We start from the raw sequence: 27324 nt of genomic DNA, 5'->3' as shown, positions 1-27324 counted from the left end.
AGTGTCACTTCCTGTGGATGGTCAGGTTGCTTTCTCCACTGGGTTGCAATCACACCACAATGGGACACATTTCATCGTAGTACAGCGATATTAAACCACTTCCTGAAAACAATCGCCACGATAATCTCACCTGCCTGTTGCACAGAAACGCAAAAACACACCATCCAGCCTAAATGGTCTGTGCCGGCCTTTGTGCTCCCCCCAAACTCCGCCCACTCTCAGAGCCAAAGAATTCCTACAGCACAGAGGCCATTCAGCCCACCAAGTCTGTGGCGACTCTCCGACAGAGCATGTTCCCAGGCCCACCACCCGCCCTATTCCTGTAATCCTGTGCATTTAGCCAGCTAATTCCCCTAACCAACACATCTTGGGACACTAAAGGGCAATTTACCATGGCCAATCCACCTAATCTGCACATCTTTGGACTGTGGGAGGAAACCGGAGCACCCGGAGGAAACCCACGCAGACAGGGGGAAGAACGTGCAAACTCCACACAGACAGTGACCCAAGGCCAGAATCGAACCTGGGTCCCTGGCGCTGTGAGGCAGCAGTGCCAATCTGGGTGCTCAGGTATATGAATCACATACAGTTAGTCTGCAGGTACAGCAAGTGATTAGGAAGACAAATGAAATGTTGGTGGTTACTGCAAGGGGAATCGAGTATAAAAGGAGAAAAGTATTGTTACAGTTGTCCAGGGCATTGAAGAAAATACTGCATACATTTTTTGTCTCCTTATGAGAAAGGATATAATTGCATTAGAAGCAGTTCAGAGAAGGTTAACTCGACTGATTCTTGGGATGAAGGGGTTATCTTAGGAGCAAAGGTTGGACAGCCTGCGTCCATATCTATTGGGGTTTAGAATAATGAGGGGCGATCTAGCTGAAACATATAAGACACTGAGGCAATTTGATAGTGTGGATGATAAAAGGATGTTTCCCCTTGTGGGAGAGACCAGAACTGGGGGGCATAGTTTAAAAATAAAGGATCTCCCATTTAAGCTGGAGATGAGGAAAATTATTTTCTTTCAGAAGGTCGATAGTCTGTGGAATCCTCTTCCCCCATGAGCAGTGGAGGCTGGGCGATTGAACATTTTTACGGCAGAGGTAGATAGATTCTTGATTGTCAAGGGAGTTTAAGGTTATGGGAGTTAGATAGGAGAGCAGGCCTGAGGCCTCCATCAGATCAGCATGGTCTAATCGAATGGTAGAGCAGGCTTGAGGGGCCGAATGGCCTCGTCCCACTCCTCGTCTTTATATGAAGCAGAGTATCAGGCATGATTGTGTTGAACTGCAGAGGGAGCTCAGTGAGCCATATGGTATAGCCCTGCTTGTATTTCTTATGTTCTTATCTGATACTGGAACCCCAACAATGCTTTGGTTACAACTAACCCTGACTATTTAAATGGATTCCCAGCCTGTCTCCCACATTCTCACCTCTGGAAGCTTGAAGTAATCCAAAATTCTGTTCCCCGTGTCCTAACTCACACCAAGTCCTGTTCAGCACCCATCACCCCTGTGCCCTCTGACCTACATTGGCTCCCAGGCAAGTGACGCCTCCATTTTCAAATTCATATCCTCGTTTTCAAATTCTTCCATGACCTTTCCATAGGATTTTCCGGCCGTGCTCGCCCCAAAACTGGAAAAACCTGCCCGAGGTCAACGGACCTTTCCATGGTCTGCCCCTCCCCTGCTCCAATTCCCATAGTGGGCGGAATGGGAAAACTCACTCCCATATCTCTGTAATCTCCTGCAGACCCACAGCTCTGTGAGATCGCTGCACTCATCTAATTCTGGCCTTGTGAGTATCCCTGATTTTAGTCACTCCAACATGAGTGGCTGCGGCCTCAACTGTCAAGTCCCAAAGCTCTGAAACTTCCTTCCTAAACAGGTCCACCTCTCCAATGACTTTCTCCTTCAAAACACTTCTTAAAACCTTCTTCTTTGATGAAGACTTTGGCCATCTGTCCCAATACCTTCTTACGTGCCTCGGTGTCAAGCTATTACACTGCTGCAGAGTGTTTTGGGGATGTTTTAGTGCATGCAAGGTGCTATGGAAATATATGTGTTATTATAAAGATTACAAATAAGGCAGAGTGAATGAGTGGGCGTTTGCAGTAAATGGTGCCCATGCAGTCCGAGGCACAGAAACACTGTCAGTATAAATGGAAACATTACACCATGTGTTTGTGAATCTAGCATGTTCAATGTTTCCTTTCAATCATTTGCTGGGGAAATTCACACCACTTCCTGCCCTCCTGAAGATGAAGACAAACATAAAATATTGCTGTTGCTGCTTCATGCTGCAGTTGATGGAGACGTTTAAAGGAGGATCAGATATATTCAAAAGGATATGAAAACAAGATTCATGTGCTATTGAAACATAGCTGCATCTGGCTTTTGCAATGAGAGTGAGCTAGTCAACAGCACAAACCTCACATCTGCCTTAACGTTGATTAAGTAAGGATTAACAACAGAGCACAGTTAGTGTGTCACAGCTGGGGAGTGAGCAAATGTGAAACACGATACAGAGGAAGGCACAGAGAGGACCAATGTACTGGTCTGTAGAATGAGCATTAGTGTGTGAGAGGCAAAGGAAATGCCCGTTTGAGGTTCAGCAAATAAACGGCATAGGAGAAAGCGAGGAGAGAGCGAAACAAGAGAAAGAGAGAGAGAGACGAGAGAAAGAAAGAGACAAGATAAAGTGAGAGAGAGAGACAAGAGAAAGAGAGAAAATGACAGAGAGAGGCGGGAGAAAGAGAGAAAGATAAAGTGAGAAAGATGAGAGGAAGAGAGAAAGTGACAGAGACGGGAGAGAGATACAAGGTAAAATGAGAGAGAGTAACAACAGAAAGAGAGAGAGAGAGACGAGTGAAAGAGAGAAAGTGAGGCAGAGATGGGAGAAAACGAGAGACAAGATAAAGTGAGAGAGACAAGAGAAAGAAAGAAAGTAAGAGAGGCGAGAGAAAGAGAGAGACTAGATAAAGTGAGAGAGAGACAAGAGGAAGAGAGAATTTGAGAGAGAGATGGGAGAAAGTGAGAGAGACAAGAGAAAAAGGGTGAGAGGAGAGAAAATGAGAGAGAGAGATGAGAGAGAGGGATGAGAGAAAGAGAGAAAGGGACAAGAGAGAGAGAGATGAGAGAAAGAGAGAGAGAGGGAGGCGAGGAAGAGAAAGAGAGGGACAAGAGAGAGTGGGGTGAAAGAAAGAGAGAGAGACAAGAGCTGAGAGAAAGAAAGAGACTAAGAGATAGAGAACAAAAGAATGAAAGAAAGAAAGAACGTGTTTACATTTATACAACATTGTGCACGACCTCAGGACATCCCAGAATACTTTCCAGTTAATGAAGTAATTCTGAAGTGTTGTAATTTAGGAATTGTGACAACCAATCTTGTGTACAGCAAGCTCCCACAAACAGCAATATGATAATGGTCAGATTTAGTGATGTTGATTGTGGGACAGATATTGGCCAAGACGATGAAGGAAACGCCCTTACTCTCCTTCAGTAGCACCATGGGACTTCTTAAATCCATCTGAGGAGGTGGGGAGACCGCGACTGTGCAGCACTCCCTCAGTCCGCGTTTTTTAGTTAATTCTCTGGAGCTTTTGATTCAGAGATGGGAGTCTCCGAGCAGCAGCGAACTCTGTGTGAAACAGGAAAGCACGGCCTGGCCCGCCCACCCTTGTTTATCTCTGTCCTCCTTCAGCTTTCAAAACTGTCAGGCTGGCCATCATTCATTGGTGAGGTGCTACAGGGGTCAGGGTTGGGGCGCCAACTATTTACAATTTGCATCAATTACTTGGATGAAGGGACTGACTGCATGGTGGCTAAATTTGCGTAGGAAATATACGTAGGAAAAGGTAAAGAGCCTACAAAAGGATACGGGCGGGTTAAGAAAGTGGACACAGATGTGACAGATGGAGTATAATGTATGATCATGTGAACTTGTCCACCTTGGCAGGAAGAGTAGAAAAGCAGCTTATTGTTTAAGTGGAGAAAGATTGCAGAACCCGGAGGTACAGAGGGATCTGGGTGTCCTAGTATTTTATTCATTCAGGGGATGTGGGGGTTGCTGTTGGGCCAGCATTTATTGCCCATGAACTGTTGCTTGGCCGTTTCAGAGAGCATTTTAGAGAGGTGCAGCTCTGGAGCCACATGTAGGCCAGGCCAGAAAAGGACAACAGATTTCCTTCCCTAAAGGATAATACTGAACCAGATGGGTTTTTATGACAATCAACAATGGATTCATGGTCAGCATTAGACTTTTAATTCCAGATTTGTATTGAATTCAAATTGCACAATCTGCCGTGGTGGGATTTGAACCCAGGTCCCCAGAACATTACCCTGGATCTTTGGTCCAATGACATTGCCACTACTCCACCCTGCATGTATGGAAGAACATCAGGCGATTGAGAAGGCAAATGGAATGTCATCATTTATTGCAAAGGGAATGGAATATGAATGTCGGGAAGTTTTACTGCAACTGTACCAGGCCTTGGTGAGACCACATCTGGATATGTACATTTTAGATCTCCTTATTTGAATAAGGATCTAATTGCTTCAGAAGCAGTTCAGAGAAAGTGAAGGGTTTATCTCATGAAGAAATATCGATCAGGTAGGGCCTTCATCCTACTGGAGTTTAGAAGAACCAGCAGTGATCTTATTCAAACGCATAGACCTGAATTTCTCCAATAGCAGAGGCTCATTTTCCGCCATCTGAAGAGTCAGCAGGGAACAGATTGCCACCCACTCCTACTGCCCCACAGCCATCACAAGCTCAAATGAGGATGAAGTGGCTGCAGGTGGGAATTCTGCCCCTCACTCGGGAGGAAGGCTGGCCTTAGAAAGCTGCCGGCTAATCAGATTGGCTGGTAGCTCTCCAGCCCCTGCAGTGACAGCACCACAGTGGACAGAAGAAGAAATGCAGGAGGACATCGGAGCCTCTGTCTGGGCACCGGAGGCCCAGGATTGTTCAAGGAGTCCCAGGGTGGCAAGAGTAGAGAAGGGGGTGACTGGGGTCTTGGCAGAGAGATCTGGGGAGGGAGGGTGGGTGGAGGGACATGCAGAGGCCACCAGACCTTAAGGGGGGGGGGGGTGTGCCCGATTTCAGCAAGGGCCTTCTGATCGAGGCACACACCTGCCTCCGCCCTCACCCCGCACTCCTTTCTGCCTGAGATGTAACTCTTTCCATTTTCAGCCTTCCTCTACACAAGTTGAATAATTGGCCACTTGAGGGCCTCAATTGAGGTGAGGGTGCCCCCCCCCCCTCCTCCCACCCCCCCCGCCCCCACCCCCCGCCCCCAACACCCTGAGTGAAATCGCTGAATGGTTAAGGTGGACAGAAACATGAAGGGAATCCTGTTCTTTCAATTTCAGACCCCCCCCACACCCCTGACTGCCTAAAAACCCACTATTGGGGAGAGCGAAATCCTGGCCTTTAGATCCTGAGAGGACCGGATAGAGTGGATACCGGGATGACATTTCCTCTTGTGGAGGAGACTAGAACTCGGGGACATAGATTGATAAGAAGAGGCTTCCCTTTTAAGATGGAGATGAGGAGAGAGGTTTTACCTTCAGAGGGTCATCAGTCTGTGGAATTCTCTCCCCGGAGGCTGAATTATTGAATTTATTCAAGGCAGAGTGAGATAGATTTTGATAGATGAGGGAGTCAATGATAATGTGGGGAGGGGGGTGGATGGGGCAGACAGGAAAGAGATCAGCCATGTTTTTATTGAATTGCGGAGCACACTCAAAGGGCCGAATGGCCTGCTCCTACGCCGATGTCCCAGATTCCGAACGAACTCCCATTCAGTTTGGAATGAGATTAGCTCCTTTCAGTTTTAAGCTGCGTTTGGGATCTGTCTCACTGGCTTTATTTGCATTTCCCACTTGTCGAAGATTGATTAAGAATCTTTGACACCTACCTGACATCGAGCGCATTTGGGGGCCCCGCACAAACAGCCAATCCATATAAAACCGCAAAGTGTTTGACTAAAGGGAGCTTACTTTAACTGGGCCTCTGGAAAGGGTTTTGAGTGTTTAATTATGAGGACAGTTTGCATAAACTTGGCCCTTCAGCTTGGAAGATCGAGGGGTGATCTTGTTTGAAATGTTAAAAGGATTTGATGAGCTAGATTTGGAGAAACTCATTGCTGTGGTGGGGAATGCTGAACAAAGGGAAATGATCTTAAATCAGAGCACGCTTGTTCAGGAATGAAACCATATCGTAGAAATCTGAAACTCTCTCCCCATTGGCTGCTGGGATACAACTGGAGCTTTTCAGACTGAGATTAATAGATATTTATTGGGCAGGATATCAAGGGATATGGAGCAATATTGGGGAAATGGAGTTGAGGTATCAAAGAACATATGACTTAGGAGCATGAGGAGGCCATTCGGCCCCTCGAGCCTGCTCCGCCATTCAATGAGATTGTGGCTGATCTGATTGTAACTTCAACCCCACATTCCTGCCTACCCCCCAATAACCTTTCACCCCCCTTGTTAATCAGGAATCTATCTAGCCCTGCCTTAGAAATATTCAAAGACTCCTGCTCCCACTGCCTTTTGATGAAGAGAGTTCCTGAGACTCACCACCCCGTGGGAGGAAAGATTTCTCCTCATCTGTCTTAAAAGGACGGTGAGGTGTGGCTTAGACATGATTTAATTGAACATTGACGCAGACTCGAGAGTCGGAAGGATCTATTCCTGTGCCTATTTGGTCTGATATTTGAGGATGGGCCTCTGTGTGAGGCTGCACCCTTTCTGTGGATGGTGCGTGGTATTTTTGCCCAGGAATGTGCGTGTAGCATGAACACCAGTGAATGCAGCAGAACCTGACTTTCAGGCTGGCACAAAACCCCAAGACTGTGCCTTACAGGAAGAACGTTGTAAACTCTTGTGAGAGTGGGTTTGAAGCAAGGAGTTAATCAGATTCACTTCAAAACAGATAGAGATTACGCAATTGAGGAACGGCTATTCTGAGCAATGTGGGACTGGGGACAGTATCGCCCACACAGTGATGTGAAAAGGCACATGACCAGAAACAGGGTCACTCTGGAGATGAAACAGAGTTATGTAAAGACTAAGGATGGAGTCACCTCCATATCTGTATCCCCTACTGTAAATACACACTGATTGATCATAGAATCACTGCAGTACAGAAGGAGGCCATTCGGCCCATCGAGCCTACACCGACAGCACCCCACCCTATTCTCGTAACCCCACATATTTACCCTGCTAATCCCCCCAAAACTAGGGTCAATTTAGCATGGCCAATCCACCTAAACTTTCGGGCCATGAGAGGAAACCGGAGCACCCAGAGGAAACCCACGCAGACACAGGGCGAACATGCAGACTGCGCACAGACAGTGACCCAAGAGAGGAATTGAACCCAGGTCCCTGGCGCTGTGAGGCAGCAGTGCTAACTGCCATGCCACCGTGCCATTGGCGATAAACATTTGCTGTTAACATACTCAAGACTACAAAGTCATGGTGTCTAAAACAGGATTCTTCACATAACTTGACCCATTCACCGAGAAGGAAGTCCCCACAGGTTTCCACCAGAGTATTTCATTTGTACTGGAATGACTGCAAGGTTTCTGTGTCTCTGTTAATTAACCTGGAATGGCCGCTGGAAGCAGACAGCTCAACGAGGGCAGGTTAGGAGCAGAGAGAGTTTCTGTACTGCCTTCTATACGCTCCAGATGGTTCAAACCCAAGAAGGTGAAGGAAGGTCACTGTAGTGGTGCGAGGGAGTGGAGCGGCCAGTTCACGCACAGCAAGATCCCACAAACAGAAAATGATCTGTTTGAGTTGAGAGATGAATATGAATCACAACACCAGGCGAATCCCCCTCCTTCTCTCCAATTAGTGCCATGGGATATTTTATAGCCACTTGAAATGGCAGAATGGGCCTCAGTTTTAGGGTTGGGGCCCGGATTGAATGTTCCATCCAAAGGACTGAGGGGTGGGATTTTCCACCCACCACACATCCCCCCCTCCCCCCCCCCACCCCCGCTCCCCCCCACCCTCCGCAGTGTGTTTTCCAATGGTAGAAACGGCTTGCCATTGGCTGCTGGTGGGACCTTCCAGTCCAGATGATGTCTATGGCTCATCCATCCCCTTGCTGGGAAATCCACCCCTGAGGGTCATCTTCAGCAGGACTGGAAAATCCCGCAGGCAGGAAGGCCTGAAAACTCCAGCCAATGATTCTGGGGGCTGAAAGTGTTAAATAATGAAGCCAGGTTGCGTATAGACTAATGTTTCATTCTCTTGAATGTAGCAGACTAAGGGATTATCTATTTTAAGACCATTATAGGATTTTTAACAACTTCCTCCACTGAGGCTTCCAGAACATGAGGCGCAACCTCAAAATTAGTGCTCCGCCTCTCAGGGGTGATGGCAGGAAACACTTTTTCTCAGGAAGCACATGGAAATCTGGAATGCTCTTCCCCAATAACCTGGTTATTGGTTATTAGGAAGAACCAAAAACTTCAAAACTCAGACTGATGGATGTTTGCTAGCAAATTGGCCATTCAGGATTAAGCAGATGGATAGATACAGGCTGTGATCTAACTGAGGCTCGAGGGGCTGAATGGCCTCTTTCAGTTCCTAGCTGTGCTGGTTCGGTGCATTGACCTGAACAGATGCTGGAATGAGCTGACTCGGGGAATTTCACAGTAACTTCATTGCAGTGTTAACGTAAGCCTTTCTTGTGACACTAATAAATAACGTTTAACTTTTAATTCGGGAACTGAGTGAGGATTTGATCTTAACAACCCAGCCAGTTTCATGGTCAGTTTTTCAGTGTTTTGGGAGAGTGATGTTCTCACACCAGTTCCTTATATTCACATTGCTAATTGAGCAGTTTACTCCTGCCTGCTAAGGTGAGGAAGCTGAATTTTGCTGCATAAATACAGCAGATGATGAATAGACAGCAAATTCCTGAAATCCAGGGAAATGTTTTTTTTATTATTATGCCTCTGTGAAGTGCCTGGCAACGTTTAAGATGCTGTATTAATGGAACGTGTTGTATAAAAGAGAGAGCAATATAAAAGCACCTTAAAATGATCAGACAGATTGGGATACTTTAAATATCTTAATAATCCTTAACAATGGCCCAAAGCGAATCTCGGGGAAGCAGGCTCAGGGAGTCCAGATAGAAAGCTGCGTGTAGATTCAGGTCTCTCCTTGCTTACTTCAGTCAGCTCCTACTCCAAATAAAAATGTCAACACGGCAACAAGCTTTACTGCCAAGATCACTTCTTACAAGATCACCACACCCAGCCTCGAATGCCAGGCACAAAGTCCTCTGGCGTGCTGGGATCTGGTAAAAGGTATTAAGAATGCAGATTATACTTTAATCCAAGATTGAGCTTGTCTGATCAGGTTAATGTTGAGAATTCCTCTGTACTTTTTGAAGAGCCCAACCTTCCTCCCTCAACCAATACCACTGAGAGATATCGAAACTGGCACTGGCAGCAGTATTTGTTCATGTAACAATAGTCACTTCACTTTAGTGTCTGTGCTTTGCTTTAAGATATTCCTGTGGTGTTAATGTGTGCTCTCTTTCTCACTTTTGTTTATATACATTCTAGACTTCTGGGCATCACGGGCAAGGTTGGCATTTATTGCCCATCCCTAACTGCCCTAGGAAGGGTGGTCGTAGACCTTCTTCATGAACCATGACGATAGTTAGAAATAACTGAGTGGCTGTCTAGGCTTTCAGCTAACAGTCAATCACATAGTTGTAGGGCTGGAAGTCAGATCAGGTAACAATGACAGGTTTCCTTCCGAAAGGATATTAGTGATGGAGCTGAAGGCATATTATTCCCCTGGTTCGGAGAGAGTAGGGAAAATAGACGGGTACTTTAATTGACCAGATGTGATTGGCGGGATGGTGTCCCGCAGAGATCTGTGTTGAGACCTCAACCATTCGCTGTATTTATTAGATGATTGAATTAGAAAACTACTCATCCAACTTTACTGATGACACAGTGAGTGACAGTGTAAGCAAAAGCATAAAATTACCAAGCGGTGTTAATGGATTAACAGAGGTTTTATGGCGCAGTGGGTAGCATCCCTGCCTCTGAGCCAGAATCTCTGGGTTCAAGTCCCACCCCAGGACTTGGTGGCCAAGGAATGTGGGTTCATAATGCAGACAAACAGGTTGAATGTGTCAACCTGCGAATCCTTCCAAAGATGCCAATGGCTGGCGGTAAGAGCAGGAGACACGCCTGGTCAGCCATGCTTGATGTGGAGTGACACCCCTCAAGCTATAAGCCCCTGGTGACTGACTAGTTGCGTATTCCAGGAATAACTAGCTACGGAAACAAACAAACATTTGCCTTAGTGCATCACTGGGTTTGGGAAGAGAATTGGAATTAGTAAACTAAGGGAATGGACAAAACATTGAAATAGATTTCAATCTAGGCAAACGTGAGATCATCCACTTTGTGTCTAAAAGGATGAACAGAGGATGAAAGTTATCTTCCTCTTGACTTTCCTTTCAAAAAACATGTCCTTACAGAATCCCTACAGTGTTGAAGAAGGCCATTTGGCCCATCGAGTCTGCACCGACTCTCCAACAGAGCGTCCCACCCCTGCAATCCCATGTATTTACCTTACTAATCCCTCTAATCTATACATCTTTTGACACTAAGGGGGAATTTAACATGACCAATCCACCTAACCTGCATATCTTTGGACTGTGGAAGGAAACCGGAGCACCCGGAGGAAACCCACACAGACACGGGGAGAACATGCAAACGTCACACAGACAGTCACCCGAGGCTGGAATCGAACCCGGGTCCCTGGTGCTGTGAGGCAGCAGTGCTAACCACTGTGCCACCGTGCTGCTCACTGGTGATTGTTTGATGAATTACAGCAAAGTGCTGTGATTTTTTACTACGGGTAGGGTGAGGAGACAGGCCCCAAGACTAGGGATTAAACCCTGTGGGTGTCACTCTGGACTACAACTTGTCATCTAAACTAACCTGCCCCCACCCTCCCCCCCGCCCCCCACCCCCCCACCCCTGCTCTCCCCCACAAACAAAAAATATACTCCTAGTAATAACCAGAAAAGGCACGTGTTCCAATTCTGTAGCTCATTCCAGTTGCCATGAATGTTGCATTTCCTGTCTCTGATCATGATCAGCACAGATGTGTAGAACAGCAATCAGAATGTACAATAACTAGTAATTTAGCCCAACCCAGTGTACTGCAGGGCTGGAGAAAGATTTAAATCATGTGGATAGGTTCCATAAACTAGATGGAATTCTCCTGAATATTGAACAGGACGTGATTGATGATATAGCCCAGGATTCTCTCCGGGGGCCTCTGCGTTTCACTGTGTTTGTAAGTGGTTAGATAGGGGAATAGCGAGCCATATTTTGTGTTTGTTCTAAGGAACAGTGTTGATGTGTTTGGAAAATAGCACAGTGGGAACAGAAAGCTGGAAAAGGACATTGATAGATAGGGTGAGTGGGAAAAAAGTGTGAGTTCAATATGGAAAAGTGTGAAGTCATCATGTTTAGACATAAGGAAGTATTTTCTATGGTAAAAAAGTTCGGAAATGTGGATGCAGAGAGAAATCGGGGGAAGGGAATCACAACAAACTACTGGGCAGGTACAGAAGGTGATTTTAAAAAGTTTGATCAGCCTTTATTGTGAAAGGTTTGAAATACAAATGTTACAGCTGTATAGAGCTCTGGTTAGGTCACATCTGGAAGACTTTACTCAGTCTGGGCACCATACATCAGGAAAGATATTGGCCTCAGAGAGGCTGCAACACATTCATTGGAAAAATACAGGAGGAATTCATTATGAAAGGGAGGTAGTATGAACAAGGCTTATATTCCCTTGATTATGGAAGATGAATGAGTGATATAACAGAGATCTTCTAATCAATAAAGGATTTGATAGAATCAAGAGATATTCCATCGCGAGGGAGAGTTAAAGGGGTATTGGGGTATCATCCAGGCCATTCAGTGTTGATGTCAGGAATTATTTCTTCACCCAAGTGTTGTAAAAATCTCGAACTTTCTCCCAAAAATCCATTAAGGTCATTTGATAATTTCAAAGCTGAGATAATTTCATTAGGCAGAAAGATTAACCGTTCTTAAACTGTTCTGGTGTTGGTGACGTATGTTTAATCTGGCCTGTCCCTGTGAAGCCCTTTAAGCCAGAGAGAGTGGCGGTTAAAATGGTTCTGAGCTACCCGCTCGAGGGATGGCAATTTTAGCCAGCACAACTGAGCAGGCACCAGGGACACCGCTGCCTCTGCCCTAAATGCAGGTGACATCTTTATGATGCATGCCATGTGGTCATCAGGACCCAGCGACGTTGAGGGCTGAGAGAGGGGACTGTTACCTAGCCGGGATGGAGGAGTATTGCCCCCCGCCCCTCCTCTCCACCCTCCCACCCCCACTCCCCCTCCCTCCGCTACCTCCGCTGGAAGATGGTGAAACCCAGCTCCATGTTTCTAAGGTGACGAGGGGTCGGATGGGCGAGTGGCGAAGGCTCAAACAGTTTGCCTCATCCATATTTACCTTGGGCGTGCGGAAGTCACAAGCCTTGAGCCTGCAAAGATGATTGGGTTGCGTGTTTTGATCCTGTCGCCCTTGCAGCATTGTGACGGAGGCTGAGTCACAGGGTGGTCTCTGGGAAATGTGACATTGTTATTGGCTCAGAATAACAGGCCTCAGTGGAATTCTCCATTCAACCAATGGGGAGAGGGCAGGAAGGAAGAGTGGAGGTAGAGGATCAGCCATGATCTTATTAAATGGCGGAAGATGCTCGAAGCGCCGTGGTACCTTCACTTTTATTTCAGGTCATCTTAGATTCTTATAGATGTCACCCTTTTCTAGTACTTGCCACTAATCACCAAACAAAAGACAGTAAGAAGTCTCACAACACCAGGTTAAAGTCCAACAGGTTGTTTGGAATCACGAGCTTTCGGAGCGCTGCTCCTTCATCAGGTGAGTAATTTCCTGATGTTGTGAGACTTCCTACTGTGCCCATCCCAGTCCAAGGCCAGCATTTCCACATCAAATAAAAGACTGCACTTACTTCTGCGGACAGAACGAGGCTGTATGTGTCTTTCAAGTTTAACGGTGTGAGTTGGTACTTCCTGTAAAACACAAACGTTGGTTTAGACTGAGCTCTCCTTACCACAGACACTGGATAGTTTAGCTGCATGTCTGTGAATGCAACCTCTTCAACAGAAATCTCCATCAATAATTAGTCTGAAATTGAACTGAGGGTACGCTTATTTATATCATAATTTTTATTCAATCCTGGGATGTGAGTATCATTGGCAATGCCAGAGTTTATTGCCCATCCCTAATTGCCCCTTGAGAAGGTGGTTGTGAGCTGCATTCTCAAACAACTGCAGCCCATGTGGTGTAGATGCATCCACAGTGCTGTTAGGTTTTACAAGTTTAAAGTTTTAAAGTTAGGGAAGGAGTTCCAGGATTTTGATCCAGTGACAGTGAAGGAACGGCCGTATATTTTCAGGTCAGGATGCTGTGTGTTATAAGGGGTGATGTAGCAGGTGATGGTGTTCCCGTGCAGCTGCTGTCCTTGTCCTTCTCGGTAGGAGAGGTAACAGATTATGGGCGGCATGGTGGCACAGTGGTTAGCACTGCTGCCTCACAGCGCCAGGGACCTGGGTTCGATTCCCGGCTTGGGTCTCTGCTTGTGCAGAGTCTGCATGTTTTCCTCGTGTCTGCATGGGTTTCCCCTGGGTGCTCCGGTTTCCTCCCACTGTCTGAAAGGCGAGAGGCAACATGGTTTTGTGAAGGGGCGGTCATGCCTCACTAACTTGATCGAGTTTTTTGAGGAAGTGACGAAGATGATTGATGAGGGTAGGGCAGTGGATTTTGTCTACATGGAGTTCAATAAGGCCTTTGACAAGGTCCCTCATGGCAGACTGGTGCAGAAGGTGAAGTCACTTGGGATCAGAGGTGAGCTGGCAAGGTGGATACAGAACTGGTTCTTTCATAGAAGTGGCGATGCCGGCGTTGGACTGGGGTGAACACAGTAAGAGTTTTAACAACACCAGGTTAAAGTCCAACAGGTTTATTTGGTAGCAAATACCATTAGCTTTCGGAGCACTGCTCCTTCATCAGATGGAGTGGAAATGTGCTCTCAAACAGTCGCCAGAGACATGTGCATTCTCTGTGCCCTGTTTGGGCTAATGGTATTTGCTACCAAAGAAACCTGTTGGACTTTAACCTGGTGTTGTTAAAACTCTTACTCTTTCATAGAAGACAGAGGGTAGCAGTGGAAGGGTGTGTTTCTGAATGGAGGGCTGTGACAAGTGGCGTTCCTCAGGGATCAGTGCTGGGACCTTTGCTGTTTGTAATATATATATAAATGATTTGGAGGAAAATATAATTGGTTTAATTAGTAAGTTTGAGGACGACACAAAGGTTGGTGGATTTGCGGATAGCGATGAGGACCATCAGAGGATACAGCAGGATATAGATCGGTTGGAGACTTGGGCGGAGAGGTGGCAGATGGAGTTTAATCTGGACAAATGCGAGGTAATGCATTTTGGAAGGTCTAATACAGAGAGGAAATATACAGTAAATGGCAGAACCCTTAAGAGTATTGATAGGCAGAGAGATCTGGGTGTACAGGTACACAGGTCACTGAAAGTGGCAACACAGGTGGACAAGATGGTATAAGGCACCCTTGCCTTCATCGGCCAGGGCATTGAGTTTAAAAATTGGCAAGTCATGTTGCAGCTTTATAGAACCTTAGTTAGGCCGCACTTGGAATATAGTGTTCAATTCTGGTCGCCACACTACCAGAAGGATGTGGGGGCTTTGGAGAGGGTACAGAAAAGATTTACCAGGATGTTGCCTGGTATGGAGGGCATTAGCTATGAGGAGAGGTTGGAGAAACTTGGTTTGTTCTCACTGGAATGACGGAGGTTGAGGGGCGACTTGATAGAAGTCTACAAGATTATGAGAGGCATGGATAGAGTGAATAGTCAGAAGCCTTTTCCCAGTGTGGAAGAGTCAATTACTAGGGGGCACAGGTTCAAGGTGCGAGGGGCAAGGTTTAAAGGAGATGTATGAGGCAAGTTTTTTACACAGAGGGTGGCGGGTACCTGGAACTCGCTGCCGGGGAGGTAGTAGAAGCAGATATGATAGTGACTTTTAAGGAGCGTCTTGGCAAATACATGAATAAGATGGGAATAGAGGGATATGGTCCCCGGAAGGGTAGGGGGTTTTAGTTCAGTTCAGCAGCATGGTCGGTGCAGGCTTGGAGGGCCGAAGGGCCTGTTCCTGTGCTGTAAGTTTCTTTGTTCTTTGTTCTTTTTATTCTTTACATGTTGGTTAGGTGCATTGGCTATGCTAAATTTTCCCTCAGTGTACCTGAACAGGCGCCAGAGTCTGGCGACTAGGACATTTTCACAGTAACTTCATTGTGGTGTTAATGTAAGCCTACTTGTGACACTAATAAAAAAAATTAAAAATGAATTAAAAGAATTAGGTAGGTGCTGTTGAAGGAGCTTTAATGAGTTCCTGCAGTGCATCTTGTAGATGGTACAGACTGCTGCCATTGTGTATCCTGTGACCTATCCCTCCACTCATCTGATGAAGGAGCAGTGCTCCAAAAGCGCATGATTCCATATAAACCTGTTGGACTTTAACCTGGTTTTGTGAGACTTCTTATTGTGTATCAATAGTAGAGAGAGTGGGTGTTTAAGCTGCTTTTGTCCTGGATGGTTTGGGGTAAATATTAAGTGGTAAAGTTTCCATTTTGATTGCAATTGAGAAATTGCCCTCAAATCACACTCGAAATTGTACTGATTAAGTTACCATTTAAACTTGCAATTCAGTTAATTTGCATAATCACAAATGGAAAAATTTCCATGAATTGTTGCAAGTATTGCATGTTGTATTTCAGAACGATATCCTGATGTAGTTCTATTACAGCTTATAGTCGGAGAAAGAATGACTACAACAATGATTTAACAACAATAATGACAATAGTGGCTATTCTGGCTGAGAGTTAAGCATGCTGGGATTTTGGTCAACTTAAAATTAAAACCAGATGCAGGTCATAAAATTACTTTGAGTCAGGAACCCGGTCTGGAACTGTGGTCTGAAGCTTCCTGTCTTGACCAAACATGGGAAGTTGATTACTTTTGGGAAGACTGGATGGCATCCAATTTTATTGGTTTTATGTGGGCTACATAATGTTAGGGGGAAGTTTTTCACACAGAGGGTGGTGGGCGAGTGGAATCGGCTGCCGTCAGTGGTGGTGGAGGCAAACTCAATAGGGTCTTTTAAGAGACTCCTGGATGAGTACATGGGACTTAATAGGATGGAGGGTTATAGGTCGGCCTAAAAAGTAGGGATATGTTCGGCACAACTTGTGGGGCCGAAGGGCCTGTTTTGTGCTGTAGTTTTTCTATGTTTCTATGTTTCTACATGCACAGTGGCGTTGTTTACAATTTAATTGGCTTTTCGAGTCATGTGATTGGTTTCTGGTTACGCAATTGGCTGGATGACAGAGAATCTTCTGGAAGCACGTGAAAGAATTTGTAGCTAAAAGACATGTGCAGCCTTTGTCCCCAGCGATAACTCTATAGAGATCCGCCATGGTAAGAAGTGTGCCCTGAAGGAACTTCTTCAGTGATGACCATGAGGATAGATTCTACATCAGGAACAGTCCTGGCCAGTTCTTTCCTAAAACCGTGAAGTGTCTATTTTTAGTTAAATAATTACAGTTAAAGTTCAGTTAAGAGTTAAAGTTCAGTGAAAGAGTTCAAAGAATCGCAAATGTTTAAATTGAGTTGGTACCTAAAGTGTGAAACAAAGAGAGATTGTTGACTGAATTAAGAATCAGCTCCTGTCCTTGTTTGTCTCATTAAACTGGAATGTTTGGAGAGTGTTTAAATTAATAGCCGAGTAATAAACTGAAATGGGATTAGCAGCGAAAATCAGTATTTTAATGTAAGTGCCCAGTCCTCAACCTGTTAAACGTGCTGGAGTTATACCTGGCAGATGGTTGTGGTTGATGGAGGTCAATCATCTCAGCCCCAGGAGTTCCTCAGGGGAGTGTCCTCGGCACAGCCTTCTTCAGCTGCTTCATCAATGGGCTTCTTTCAATCATGAGGTCAGAAGTGAGGATGTTCGCTGATGACTGCACAATGTTCAGCACCATTTGCAACTCCTCAGATACTGAAGCAGTTCATGTCCAAATGCAGTGAGACCTGGACAATATCCAGGCTTGGGCTAACAAGTAGCAAGTAACATTCGCACCACAGAAATGCCAGACAATGGCTATCTCCAACAAGAGAGAATCTAACCATCTCCCCTTGTCATTCAATGGCATTACCATCGCTGAATCCCCCACTGTCAACATCCTGGGGGTTATCATTGACCAGAGTAGGAATGCTGCAGTGAGTAACTCAATGCCTGACTCCCAAAGCCTGTCCACAATCTACAAGGCACAAGTCAGGAGCGTTAGGATCTATGACATATATCCGTCTGAAAATACCAGTGAGATCCAGGCTGAATATAGGAAGTTTAAAGAGGACATGCTCCGCTCCAAGTCACTCACCATCCTGACTTGGAAATGTATCACCGTTCCTTCACTGTCACTGGGCCAAAATCCTGGGACTCCCTCCCTAACAGCAATGTGGGTGTACCTGCACCTCAGGGACTGCAGTAGTTCAAGAAGGCAGTTCACCTTCTCAGGGGCAATTAGGAATGGGCAATAAATGTTGGTCTGACCTATGGTGCCCACATCCTATTAATGGAAAAAACAACTGCAAGAACTGGCAGTTAATAACGTTTAATGGCTTCTAATCTCCGGCCCTGCTCCTGCAGTGATTGTATATTGTTACTAAATCTTCAGTAATCTGATTCCTTGTCCCTCTCTGTGTTGATTCCACTGAACTCCAGTGTTATCAAGCACCAATCTGACCTGTTTTATCTTACAAAGAACCCCAGGTCCACGGGTCATTTAGGTGACCACTGGTTGTGACGCTGAGCTTTACCTGACCAGCTGAGGCCCAGATCTGAATCAACGGGGGTATAGATGGCAAAGATAATAGGTTTTGATGTGATAGGGAACTAATATGGGTCCCGTTTCCCATTCTGGGTTGCTGTCCAGTGATTCTTGAGAGAGGTGTATGTGTGCATCTGTGTGTGGAATTGAAGAAAAGACATTGCCAATGGCAGTCACAATCAAATAGCTTGTCCGCCCTGGCTCCCTGTGGCCACATGTGATACATGGGCATTTGAGTGAAGGGCTGAAGGGTGGCTTACTGAGGGAAAGCCTCTCAAACACAGTCAGCACCTCAGTCATGGAGGTAAACAGAAAACAATCAAAAAGAAAAAAAGAATTCTGGTGACACATACAGTTAGAAGGCCTCAGGTTTAATTGTCGATATTTTTATAACTCGAATATGTCTCCCAGAGAACGAGTTTGTTTTACCAGGAACTCTCTCCCAGTTTCTTTCTCCTCATTTTGGCTCATCAGTAACCAATTAGGTTTTTGCATTTGACATTATAGCTATTTCATTGGCCAATGCAAAGCTTGGTCATCCAATCAGAGTGTAGAAAAGTTTAATTTGGATAATTATTTACAATCAGTTTGTGGTTTGGTTATGGCCTTTAGTCGAAGAATGAAAGTATGTCAGTCTAATGTGATCTTACGCTAAATTCCGGGACACGGTCTCATTGCATAGCTTGGTCTTAACATCACCCTCGGACTTGACATGCGGTCAAGGTTGAACAATGAGGCATGGAGCAGAGACTGATGCCGGAATTTTACCGCCCCGCCTGCCACAGAATCGGTCCATTGATCTCAGGTGGGTTTTTCCAGCTTCGGGGCGAGCGTGGTTGGAAAACCCCGCCCTGAGAGTCAACCCGCACCCAAGGCTGAATCAGGAAGCAAGAACCATCCTGCCCTGTTCGATATGTATTAATTTACAAGTTATTAATATTTCCTGAGTTATAAATCTCAAATAAACACAATTAGAATTTAAGTTCAAATAGTACCTAGAACGTATGAAAGAGATAGGTTTTGGTTCCTGTGTTGCTTTGGTTCCACTAGATCAGACTCCGACCATGGCCTATCTAAAACCCACATTCCTGTTTGATTCGATTTCACCTACCTTGACAAATATTCTTGGGAAACGGCCCCTTTTCCCATTTAGCTCTCCTTCCCACCAGCCCTCATCTTGCGTGCATTTTGAATTCTTTATGACATCCCCGATCTGGAGAGGCAGCTCATCATCCTCCTGGGTCCAGAAGCAGCTCACAGCAATGAATTCAACTAAAGCCAACAGAAGAGGAACAAGGGAAGGGAGTAAGTACAGGAACTGGGCGACTGGTGACAGATTGGTGTCCTATTCCATCGAACCATAGAATCCCTACAATACCGAAAGAGGCCATTCGGCCCATCAAGTCTACATTGACTGTCTGAAAGATCACCTTACCCAGGCCCACAACCCCTGCCCAATCCCCATAACCCCATACTTTTACCATGGTTAATCTACCTAGCCAGCACATCTTTGGATTGTGGAAGGAAACCGGAGCACCCGGAGGAAACCCATGCAGACACGGAGAGAATGTGCAGACTCCACACAGACAGTCACCCAAGGCCAAAATCAAACCTGGGTCCCTGAGAGGCATGATGTGGAGATGCCAGCGTTGGACTGGGGTAAACACAGTAAGAAGTTTAACAACACCAGGTTAAAGTCCAACAGGTTTATTTGGTAGCAAAAGACACACAAGCTTTCGGAGCTCTTCAGGTGAGTGGGAATTCTGTTCACAAACAGAGCATATAAAGACACAGACTCAATTTACATGAATAATGGTTGGAATGCGAATACTTACAACTAATCAAGTCTTTAAGAAACAAAACAATGTGAGTGGAGAGAGCATCAAGACAGGCTAAAAAGATGTGTATTGTCTCCAGACAAGACAGCCAGTGAAACTCTGCAGGTCCACGCAACTGTGGGGGTTACAAATAGTGTGACATGAACCCAATATCCTGGTTGAGGCCGTCCTCGTGTGTGCGGAACTTGGCTATCAGTTTCTGCTCAGCGACTCTGCGCTGTCGTGTGTCGCGAAGGCCGCCTTGGAGAACGCTTACCCGAATATCAGAGGCCGAATGCCCGTGACCGCTGAAGTGCTCCCCAACAGGAAGAGAACAGTCTTGCCTGGTGATTGTTGAGCGGCAGCTCCCTGAGAGGCAGCAGTGCTAACTACTGTGCCACCATGGCATGTTCCAGGAATAATTAGCTACAGAGGCAGATGAAAGTCTGTCCTATGCACTGTCAGGGTGCGGAAAGGTTAAGAGAGAGATTCCTTCGAAGTAATTTCAGAATAATGAAAAGTTAAGTCCCAGTGTCCAGCAGGTCACCAGTAACCATACCTTGCCAATTTGAGCAAAGACCCATTATCAGTCTGCCTCCTACATGCTAACAAATTTCTTGTCCAAGTAAGTTGATTCTAATTCCATGCATCCTCATTTTTGTTAACAATCTCAAAAGTGGAACCTTAATGAAAGCTTTCTGGAAGTATATATAAATAACATTGAAAGGCACTTCCTTACCAAGGGACGTTAGTTAACTCCTAAAATAGGTTAATTAGACATTACTTACTCATTACAATTCCATGTGGACTCTCCGATCAATTTATAGTCATCCAAATACTCAGTTCCTCATAACCGAATCCAGTAACTCAGTGGAGGAGCCCACCACTTTGTTTTAAATATTGATGATATATATCTGTATATCGAATAACCATCTAACATAACTTACGACCACACTTACGTACCTCAGAATCATGTTCCCTGGTTTCCCTTCCAATCTGGATGGGTGGCACAGTGGTTAGCTCTGCTGCCGCACAGCGCCAGGGTTCGATTCCCAGTTTGGGTGAGTGCGTGGAGTTTGCATGTTTTCCCCATGTCTGCGTGGGTTTCCTCCGGGTGCTACGGTTTCCTCCCACAGTCTGAAAGATGTGCTGGTTAGGCACATTGGCCATGCTAAATTCTCCCTCAGTGTTCCCGAACAGGCACCGGAATGTGGTGACTAGGGGATTTTCTCAGTAACTTCATTGCAGTGTTAATTTAAGCCTACTTGTGACAATAACAAATAAATACACTTTAAATCTATTTAGCTCAAATGGTCAATCCATCTGGATTGACTCCAATCTTGGCGTTATTCTAAATAGCACAATCAAACCTCCACAAAGTCTGTGTTCGAAAGCCTCAGTTCTCTCGGTCCGGTGAATCAGCTCATTTAGATGATCAACTGTGTAACTCAGCCACATCAATGAACATACCAAGGACTGTTCCACCACAACAAAAAACTTAAATAAAATAATATACAAGTAACCTCCACTCCTTTAGTGCCAGACCCTAAGATGGCATTGGGAACCATTGGCGTCGGTCCATGATTATGCTTGGTGAAGTTATGCAGTGGCTTTTGCCGTTGCTCCTGCAGTGTTGCTGACCGGGGGGAACTTGCCTGCTCTTGCCTCCTGCTTTCAGGCACATTGGAAAAATGTACAGGCTGGTAACCAACCTGTCTGAACGCACTTTCTGTGGCTGTCAGATTCAGAGGTGGGATTTGAACCCACGCTCCCGGCCCAGAGGCAGTGACACTGCAACTGCTCTGCACAACCTCCCTTGGAGTTCAACTAGTAAATGTTAGCAACGCCTGGCAGGGATTCCTTTACTGTAACCCACACCACACCAGGAGAGGCTAGTGTGAGGCTATCCGAGGGCAATCTGAATGTCCCTGCTGTGGGGACAGTTTTGACTTCCCCTGGGTGAGTTTGACACCATCCCAGGACAGTCTGACTTGCCCCTTTCCACCTGTCTGATCCAAGGCAGGCTGCATCCCGATTTGTCAGTGAGCAAATTGCTTATTCTCTTTGGCATGTTCCCTGCACGCTCCGTGATTCCCTGTTTCTCTCTCTCTAATTGCCATTTGGGGCGGCTGTTTAAATTGAACACCTCTTACCCATCCTTGCTGCTTTCCGATTCCACTTTCACTGCACCAGCTGAGGAAAAACTCCAAAGCGGCCCGTTTAAAAAGACGCTGAAATCAGACCAGCTTTTAGTCTGGAGATGTCTACAGATTAAAAATTATCAGGTAACTATGACGCAGAAAGTGCCTGCGGGAGGACAGGCAGTTACACAAACAGGTGGGACAGGTTCTTAAAGAATAGAAGCATTTCCTGCTAGAACTCTGCTTTCAAATCCCCGAGAGAGACAGAAAATAACACTGACTTAACACTGTGTAGAACCCTGGTCAGACCCCACCTGGAGTACTGTGCCCAGTTCTGGTTGCCTCATTACAGGAAGGATGTGGAAGCCACAGAAAGGGTGCAGAGGAGATTTATAAGGATGTTGCCTGGATTAGGTGGCATGCCTTATGAGGATAGGTTGAGAGAGCTAGGTCTTTTCTCCCTGGAGAGGCGAAGGATGAGAGGTGACCTGATAGAGGTGTATAAGATGTTGAGAGGTATTGATAGAGTGGATTCTCAGAGGCTTTTGCCCAGAGCTGAAATGGTTGCCATATTATTTCTATGAAGATAGAGGGTTATAGGTAAGCCTAGTAGGGACATGTTCGGCGCAACTTGTGGGCCGAAGGACCTGTTTGTGCTGTAGCTTTTCTATGTTCGATGTTCTGACTTGAAAGAAAAAAGCTTGCATTTATATAGCACCTTTTATGAACCGCTGGATGTCTCAAATGCTTTACAGTCAATCAAGCAGCATTGCATTTTGGGAGATGAGGCAGCCTATGTTATCGCACAGCACGATCCCACAATACCTCCTGGGAATATTGAGCAGATCTATATTTCGGTGATGTTGGTTGAGGGATAAATATTGACCAGGGGAGAACTCCCAGCTCTCCTTTAAAATTCTGTCTTGGGATCTTTTACATCCATTAAAATCCAGACAGGGCCTCAACATCGTGGTCCAGGTGGTTATGTGAATGGTGTGGGTACAAAAGAGGTCACGTTTCAGGAGCACAGGAGTTCCCCTGGAGCACGGGCCAGATACACAGCATGTAAGAGCCACTCAGATACTGTTGATAAGCATCTACTGGGGCCAGTCCCTGGTCGCCAGTTATTGGAACTCAATACTTGAACCAATGTTTCATCCAAATGACTGCATTGCTGACAGTGCAGCACTCCCTCTGTATCACACTGGAGTGATGTGGCGATGCCGGCGTTGGACTGGAGTGGGCACAGTAAGTAGTTTCACAACACCAGGTTAAAGTCCAACAGGTTTATTTGGTAGCACTAGCTTTCGGAGTCTCGCTCCTTCATCAGGTGAGTGGGAGTTGTGTTCACAAACAGGGCATATACAGACACAAACTCAATTTACAAGATAATGGTTGGAATGCGAGTCTTTACAAGTAATCAAGTCTTAAAGATACAGACAATGTGAGTGGAGAGAGGGTTAAGCACAGGTTAAAGAGATGTGTATTGTCTCCAGCCAGACAGTTAGTGAGATTTTGCAAGCCCAGGCAAGTCGTGGGGGTTACAGATAGTGTGACATGAACCCAAGATCCCAGTTGAGGCCATCCTCATGTGTGCGGAACTTGGCTATCAGTTTCTGCTCAGCAATTCTGCGTTGTCGTGTGTCGTGAAGGCCGCCTTGGAGAACGCTTACCCGAAGATCAGAGGCTGAATGCCCATGACTGCTGAAGTGTTCCCCGACTAGAAGGGAAGTGGTCACTGTTTGCTACCCAACAAACTACCCAGCCTTCAGGAGAACAGTGACCACGACACCACACGACCTTGCCACAGCAACCTCTGCAAGACATCCCGGATCATCGACACGGATGCCATCATCTCACGTGAGAACACCATCCACCAGGTACACGGTACATACTCTTGCGATTTGGCCAACGTTGTCTACCTGATACGCTGCAGGAAAGGATGTCCCGAGGCATGGTACATTGGGGAGACCATGCAGATGCTACGACAACGGATGAATGAACACCCTTCTTCAATCACCAGGCAGGAGTGTTCCCTTCCAGTTGGGGAACACTTTAGCAGTCACGGCCATTCAGCCTCTGATCTTCGGGTAAGCGTTCTCCAAGGCGGCCTTCACGACACACGACGATATAGAATATAAAAGCAAAGATGTCTTGCTGCATCTGTACAGGGCATTGGTGAGGCCGCAGCTGGAATACTGTGTGCAGTATTGGTCCCCTTATTTGCGGAAGGATATATTGGCCTTGGAGGGAGTGCAGAGAAGGTTCACCAGGTTGATACCAGAGATGAGGGGTGTTGATTATGAGGAGAGACTGAGCAGATTGGGTTTGTACTCGTTGGAATTTAGAAGGCTGAGGGGGGATCTTATAGAGACCTATAAGATAATGAAGTGGCTGGATAGGGTAGAGGTGGAGAGATTCTTTCCACTTAGAAAGGAAGCTAGAACTAGAGGGCACAGCCTCAAAATAAAGGGGGGTCAGTTTAGGACAGAGTTGAGGAGGAACTTCTTCTCTCAGAGGGTGGTGAATCTCTGGAATTCTCTGCCCACTGAAGTGGTGGAGGCTACCTCGTTGAATATGTTTAAATCACGGATAGATGGATTCCTGATCGGTAAGGGAATTAGGGGTTATGGGGATCAGGTGGGTAAGTGGAACTGATCCACTTCAGATCAGCCATGATCTTATTGAATGGCGGGGCAGGCTCGAGGGGCTAGATGGCCTACTCCTGCTCCTATTTCTTATGTTCTTATGTTCTTATGACAACGCAGAATCACTGAGCAGAAACTGATAGCCAAGTTCCGCACACATGAGGACGGCCTCAACCGGGATCTTGGGTTCATGTCACACTATCTGTAACCCCCACATCTTGCTTGGGCTTGCAAAATCTCACCAACTGTCCTGGCTGGAGACAATACACATCTCTTTAACCTGTGCTTAACCCTCTCTCCATTCGCATTGTCTGTACCTTTAAGACTTGATAATCTGTAAAGACTCGCATTCCAAACATTGTCTTGTAAATTGAGTTTGTATCTTTATATGCCCTGTTTGTGAACACAGCTCCTCCTCACCTGATGAAGGAGCCTGAGACTCCGAAAGCTTGTGTTACCAAATGAACCTGTTGGACTTTAACCTGGTGTTGTGAAACTTCTTACTGTGCCCACACTGGAGTGTCAGCCTGGAATCTGTGCTCAAGCCTCTAGAGGGGGAATATGGTCTCTTGATGTGATGAGTTAGAGTCCGAGGGTGTGACTGATGGAGCCACAGCTGACTCTGATATTGTATATATTGTATCATTGTCATACAGAATGTGAGGAGGTTCTCAACATCTGTTCCTAACGGTTGGGACTCGGGTTTTTTTGCCTATTTTAGGGGGTTTTGCAGAATTGAACCCTTTCTCAGTACAGGATTCCTGAGTGCAGATTTCTCAAGTCTGGGCAAACTGATGGGTGAGCAGACCCTGGGTGTTTGCTTTTTGAGTGGAACATGTCTCTCGCTCCCCCCCCCCCCCCCCCCCGCCCCCCGAGGTAGGCTGGAGCGATCCCTGATTCCATTCACAGCTGTTATACTTGGTGACCATCTTTGTGCACTCGGAGGCAGCCTGTTGGGTCAGGTTCCTCTCCAGGGCCAGATGGTGGTCTGGATCTCCTGGGGGAACAGGGTCTGCTGCTTGCTGTAGCAGAAAGCTTTGCAGGCCCGGCACACGGAGATGTTGTTGACAAAGGAGTCCAGGATGGATATGGCCTGGCAGGAGAGGTTCCTCTTGGGGGTGAACCTGCCTTGGACAGATGTACATCCAGTAGGTCTCCTTCTGCCTCTCTCTGTGCTTCCTCTCACCCCCTTCACTCCTCTCCTGCTCACCGCTTGCTTGGGCTGTGTCCTCAGGACCATGCCCTTGGCCCATGTCTCAGGCAAGGTCAACAAAGTCTTTTGTTGGTGCACCCTCACAGGGCACAATCTGGACTGGACTGGTTGGGTTTAGAGGCTTCGAATTGATGCAAAACATGCAGAGTGACTGAGGCCCAAATGCTGGCTAGTTACCGGTCAGATTAGTAATAACCAGCAACTCTTAAAGGGTTTTGGTTGGTCTATAAAGAGGAGCCAGTTCTTGCTGCTTTAGGTGGGATTGGCTGAGCTGCGATACATGAGGAAGAGTTGGAAGACAGGCTTGGGAAGAGAGTCAACCTGATGCAATCAGCAGTGAGAGATGGAGGTCAGGATTGGGAGTATAGGCGGGATTGAGGAGACAACAAAGAGGAATGAGGATTGGTTTAGAATTTGGGAGATTGTTGTGTAATGGTATCGTCACTGGACTGGTAATCCAGATACCCAGCCTAATGTCCTATGGACATGGGTTCAAACCCCACCACGGCAGCTGGTAGAATTTAAACTCAATTAATAAATCTGGAATTAAAAGCTAATCTCAGTAGTGGTGACCATGAGAACTATCCTTCATTGTTTTAATAAATCTTCCGTCCTTACCAAGTCTGGTCTAGATGCGAGTCCAGATCCACACTATTATGATTGACTCTTCAATACCCTCTGAAATGGCCTCAGCAAGCCATTCAGTTTAAGGACAATTAAGGATGGACAACAAGTGCTGACCCAGCCAGCGATGCCCACATTCCATCATGAAAGATGAAAACTCCAAAGTGTTCTATGGACCCTGCCTGGATCACAAGTTTTGCATCTTGAATTTGGCTAGGATAAGCATGAAATGTTTCACTTCAAGTATGATTCAGGTGACCCACTCGGGAGCTTTTATCAAACAAAGTTTATTTAAGAATATAGTTAACATGTTTGGTAAGAAAATTAACAAGGATTTTTATCAATTACAAACAAGAAACAAACCAACCACTCTAATGTATAACCGTTAACAAATATATCAAAGATGTTCCAATCAAAACCAAAACCTTCCAAAACCCTTTAAGCAAGTTCAACACAGTATGATGTTAGTGTACCTTTAAGAGTTTTTTTTAAATTCATACTCACAGCCTTTGGTGATGTCATTGTTGGAGGAGAAAAAGCTGTGGGCAGCTCAGGCAACAGGGATTTCATTTTCAGTTTCAGTTTGGAGCTGTAGGTTTGAGTTTGAGTTTTAGAAGGGGCAGCAAGCTGAAAGGAAGTGTTTTCCCTCTCTCCCTGTTGTTTTGAAAATTCTGTTGTTTAGCTGAGAACAAGAACTTGTTTTCCTGAAGGGTGAAAACCTGCTGTGGTTGGGGGCTGGACCAGAGTCTCTCTGTGTTTTTGGAAGTTGTCTTGTCTTCAAACTGTTCTGAGTCTCAAGAGCATTTGACTGCAGAATTCAACTAATGACCTCAATCCCAGTATCACATGAGA

The 27324-nt window shown here is 46.0% G+C and overlaps 1 protein-coding gene across 5 annotated transcripts in view; it reads right to left on the bottom strand.

Moving 5' to 3' along the window:
- sh3d21 (SH3 domain containing 21) overlaps window positions 1-22117 on the bottom strand; it is a 126796-nt gene extending 104679 nt beyond the window's left edge. The window contains exons 1-3 of one of the 5 annotated variants that reach the window (XM_078237773.1): window positions 22000-22117; window positions 19141-19301; window positions 13065-13125 (exon numbers count right to left, since the gene is read on the bottom strand). In XM_078237773.1, the coding sequence (XP_078093899.1) occupies window positions 13065-13125; window positions 19141-19301; window positions 22000-22003 (226 nt within the window). In that variant the 5' untranslated portion in view covers window positions 22004-22117. Of the gene's footprint in view, window positions 1-13064; window positions 13126-19140; window positions 19302-21369; window positions 21701-21999 lie in introns of those variants that run through there. The other 4 variants (XM_078237774.1, XM_078237775.1, XM_078237776.1 and 1 more) reach the window with 4 other exon arrangements.
- Window positions 22118-27324: the final 5207 nt, after the last annotated feature.

The sequence above is a fragment of the Mustelus asterias genome, chromosome 21, assembly GCF_964213995.1.
Source record: "Mustelus asterias chromosome 21, sMusAst1.hap1.1, whole genome shotgun sequence".
In the NCBI taxonomy this organism is placed as follows: Eukaryota; Metazoa; Chordata; class Chondrichthyes; order Carcharhiniformes; family Triakidae; genus Mustelus; species Mustelus asterias.
This window is presented reverse-complemented; position numbering and strand designations above follow the sequence as displayed.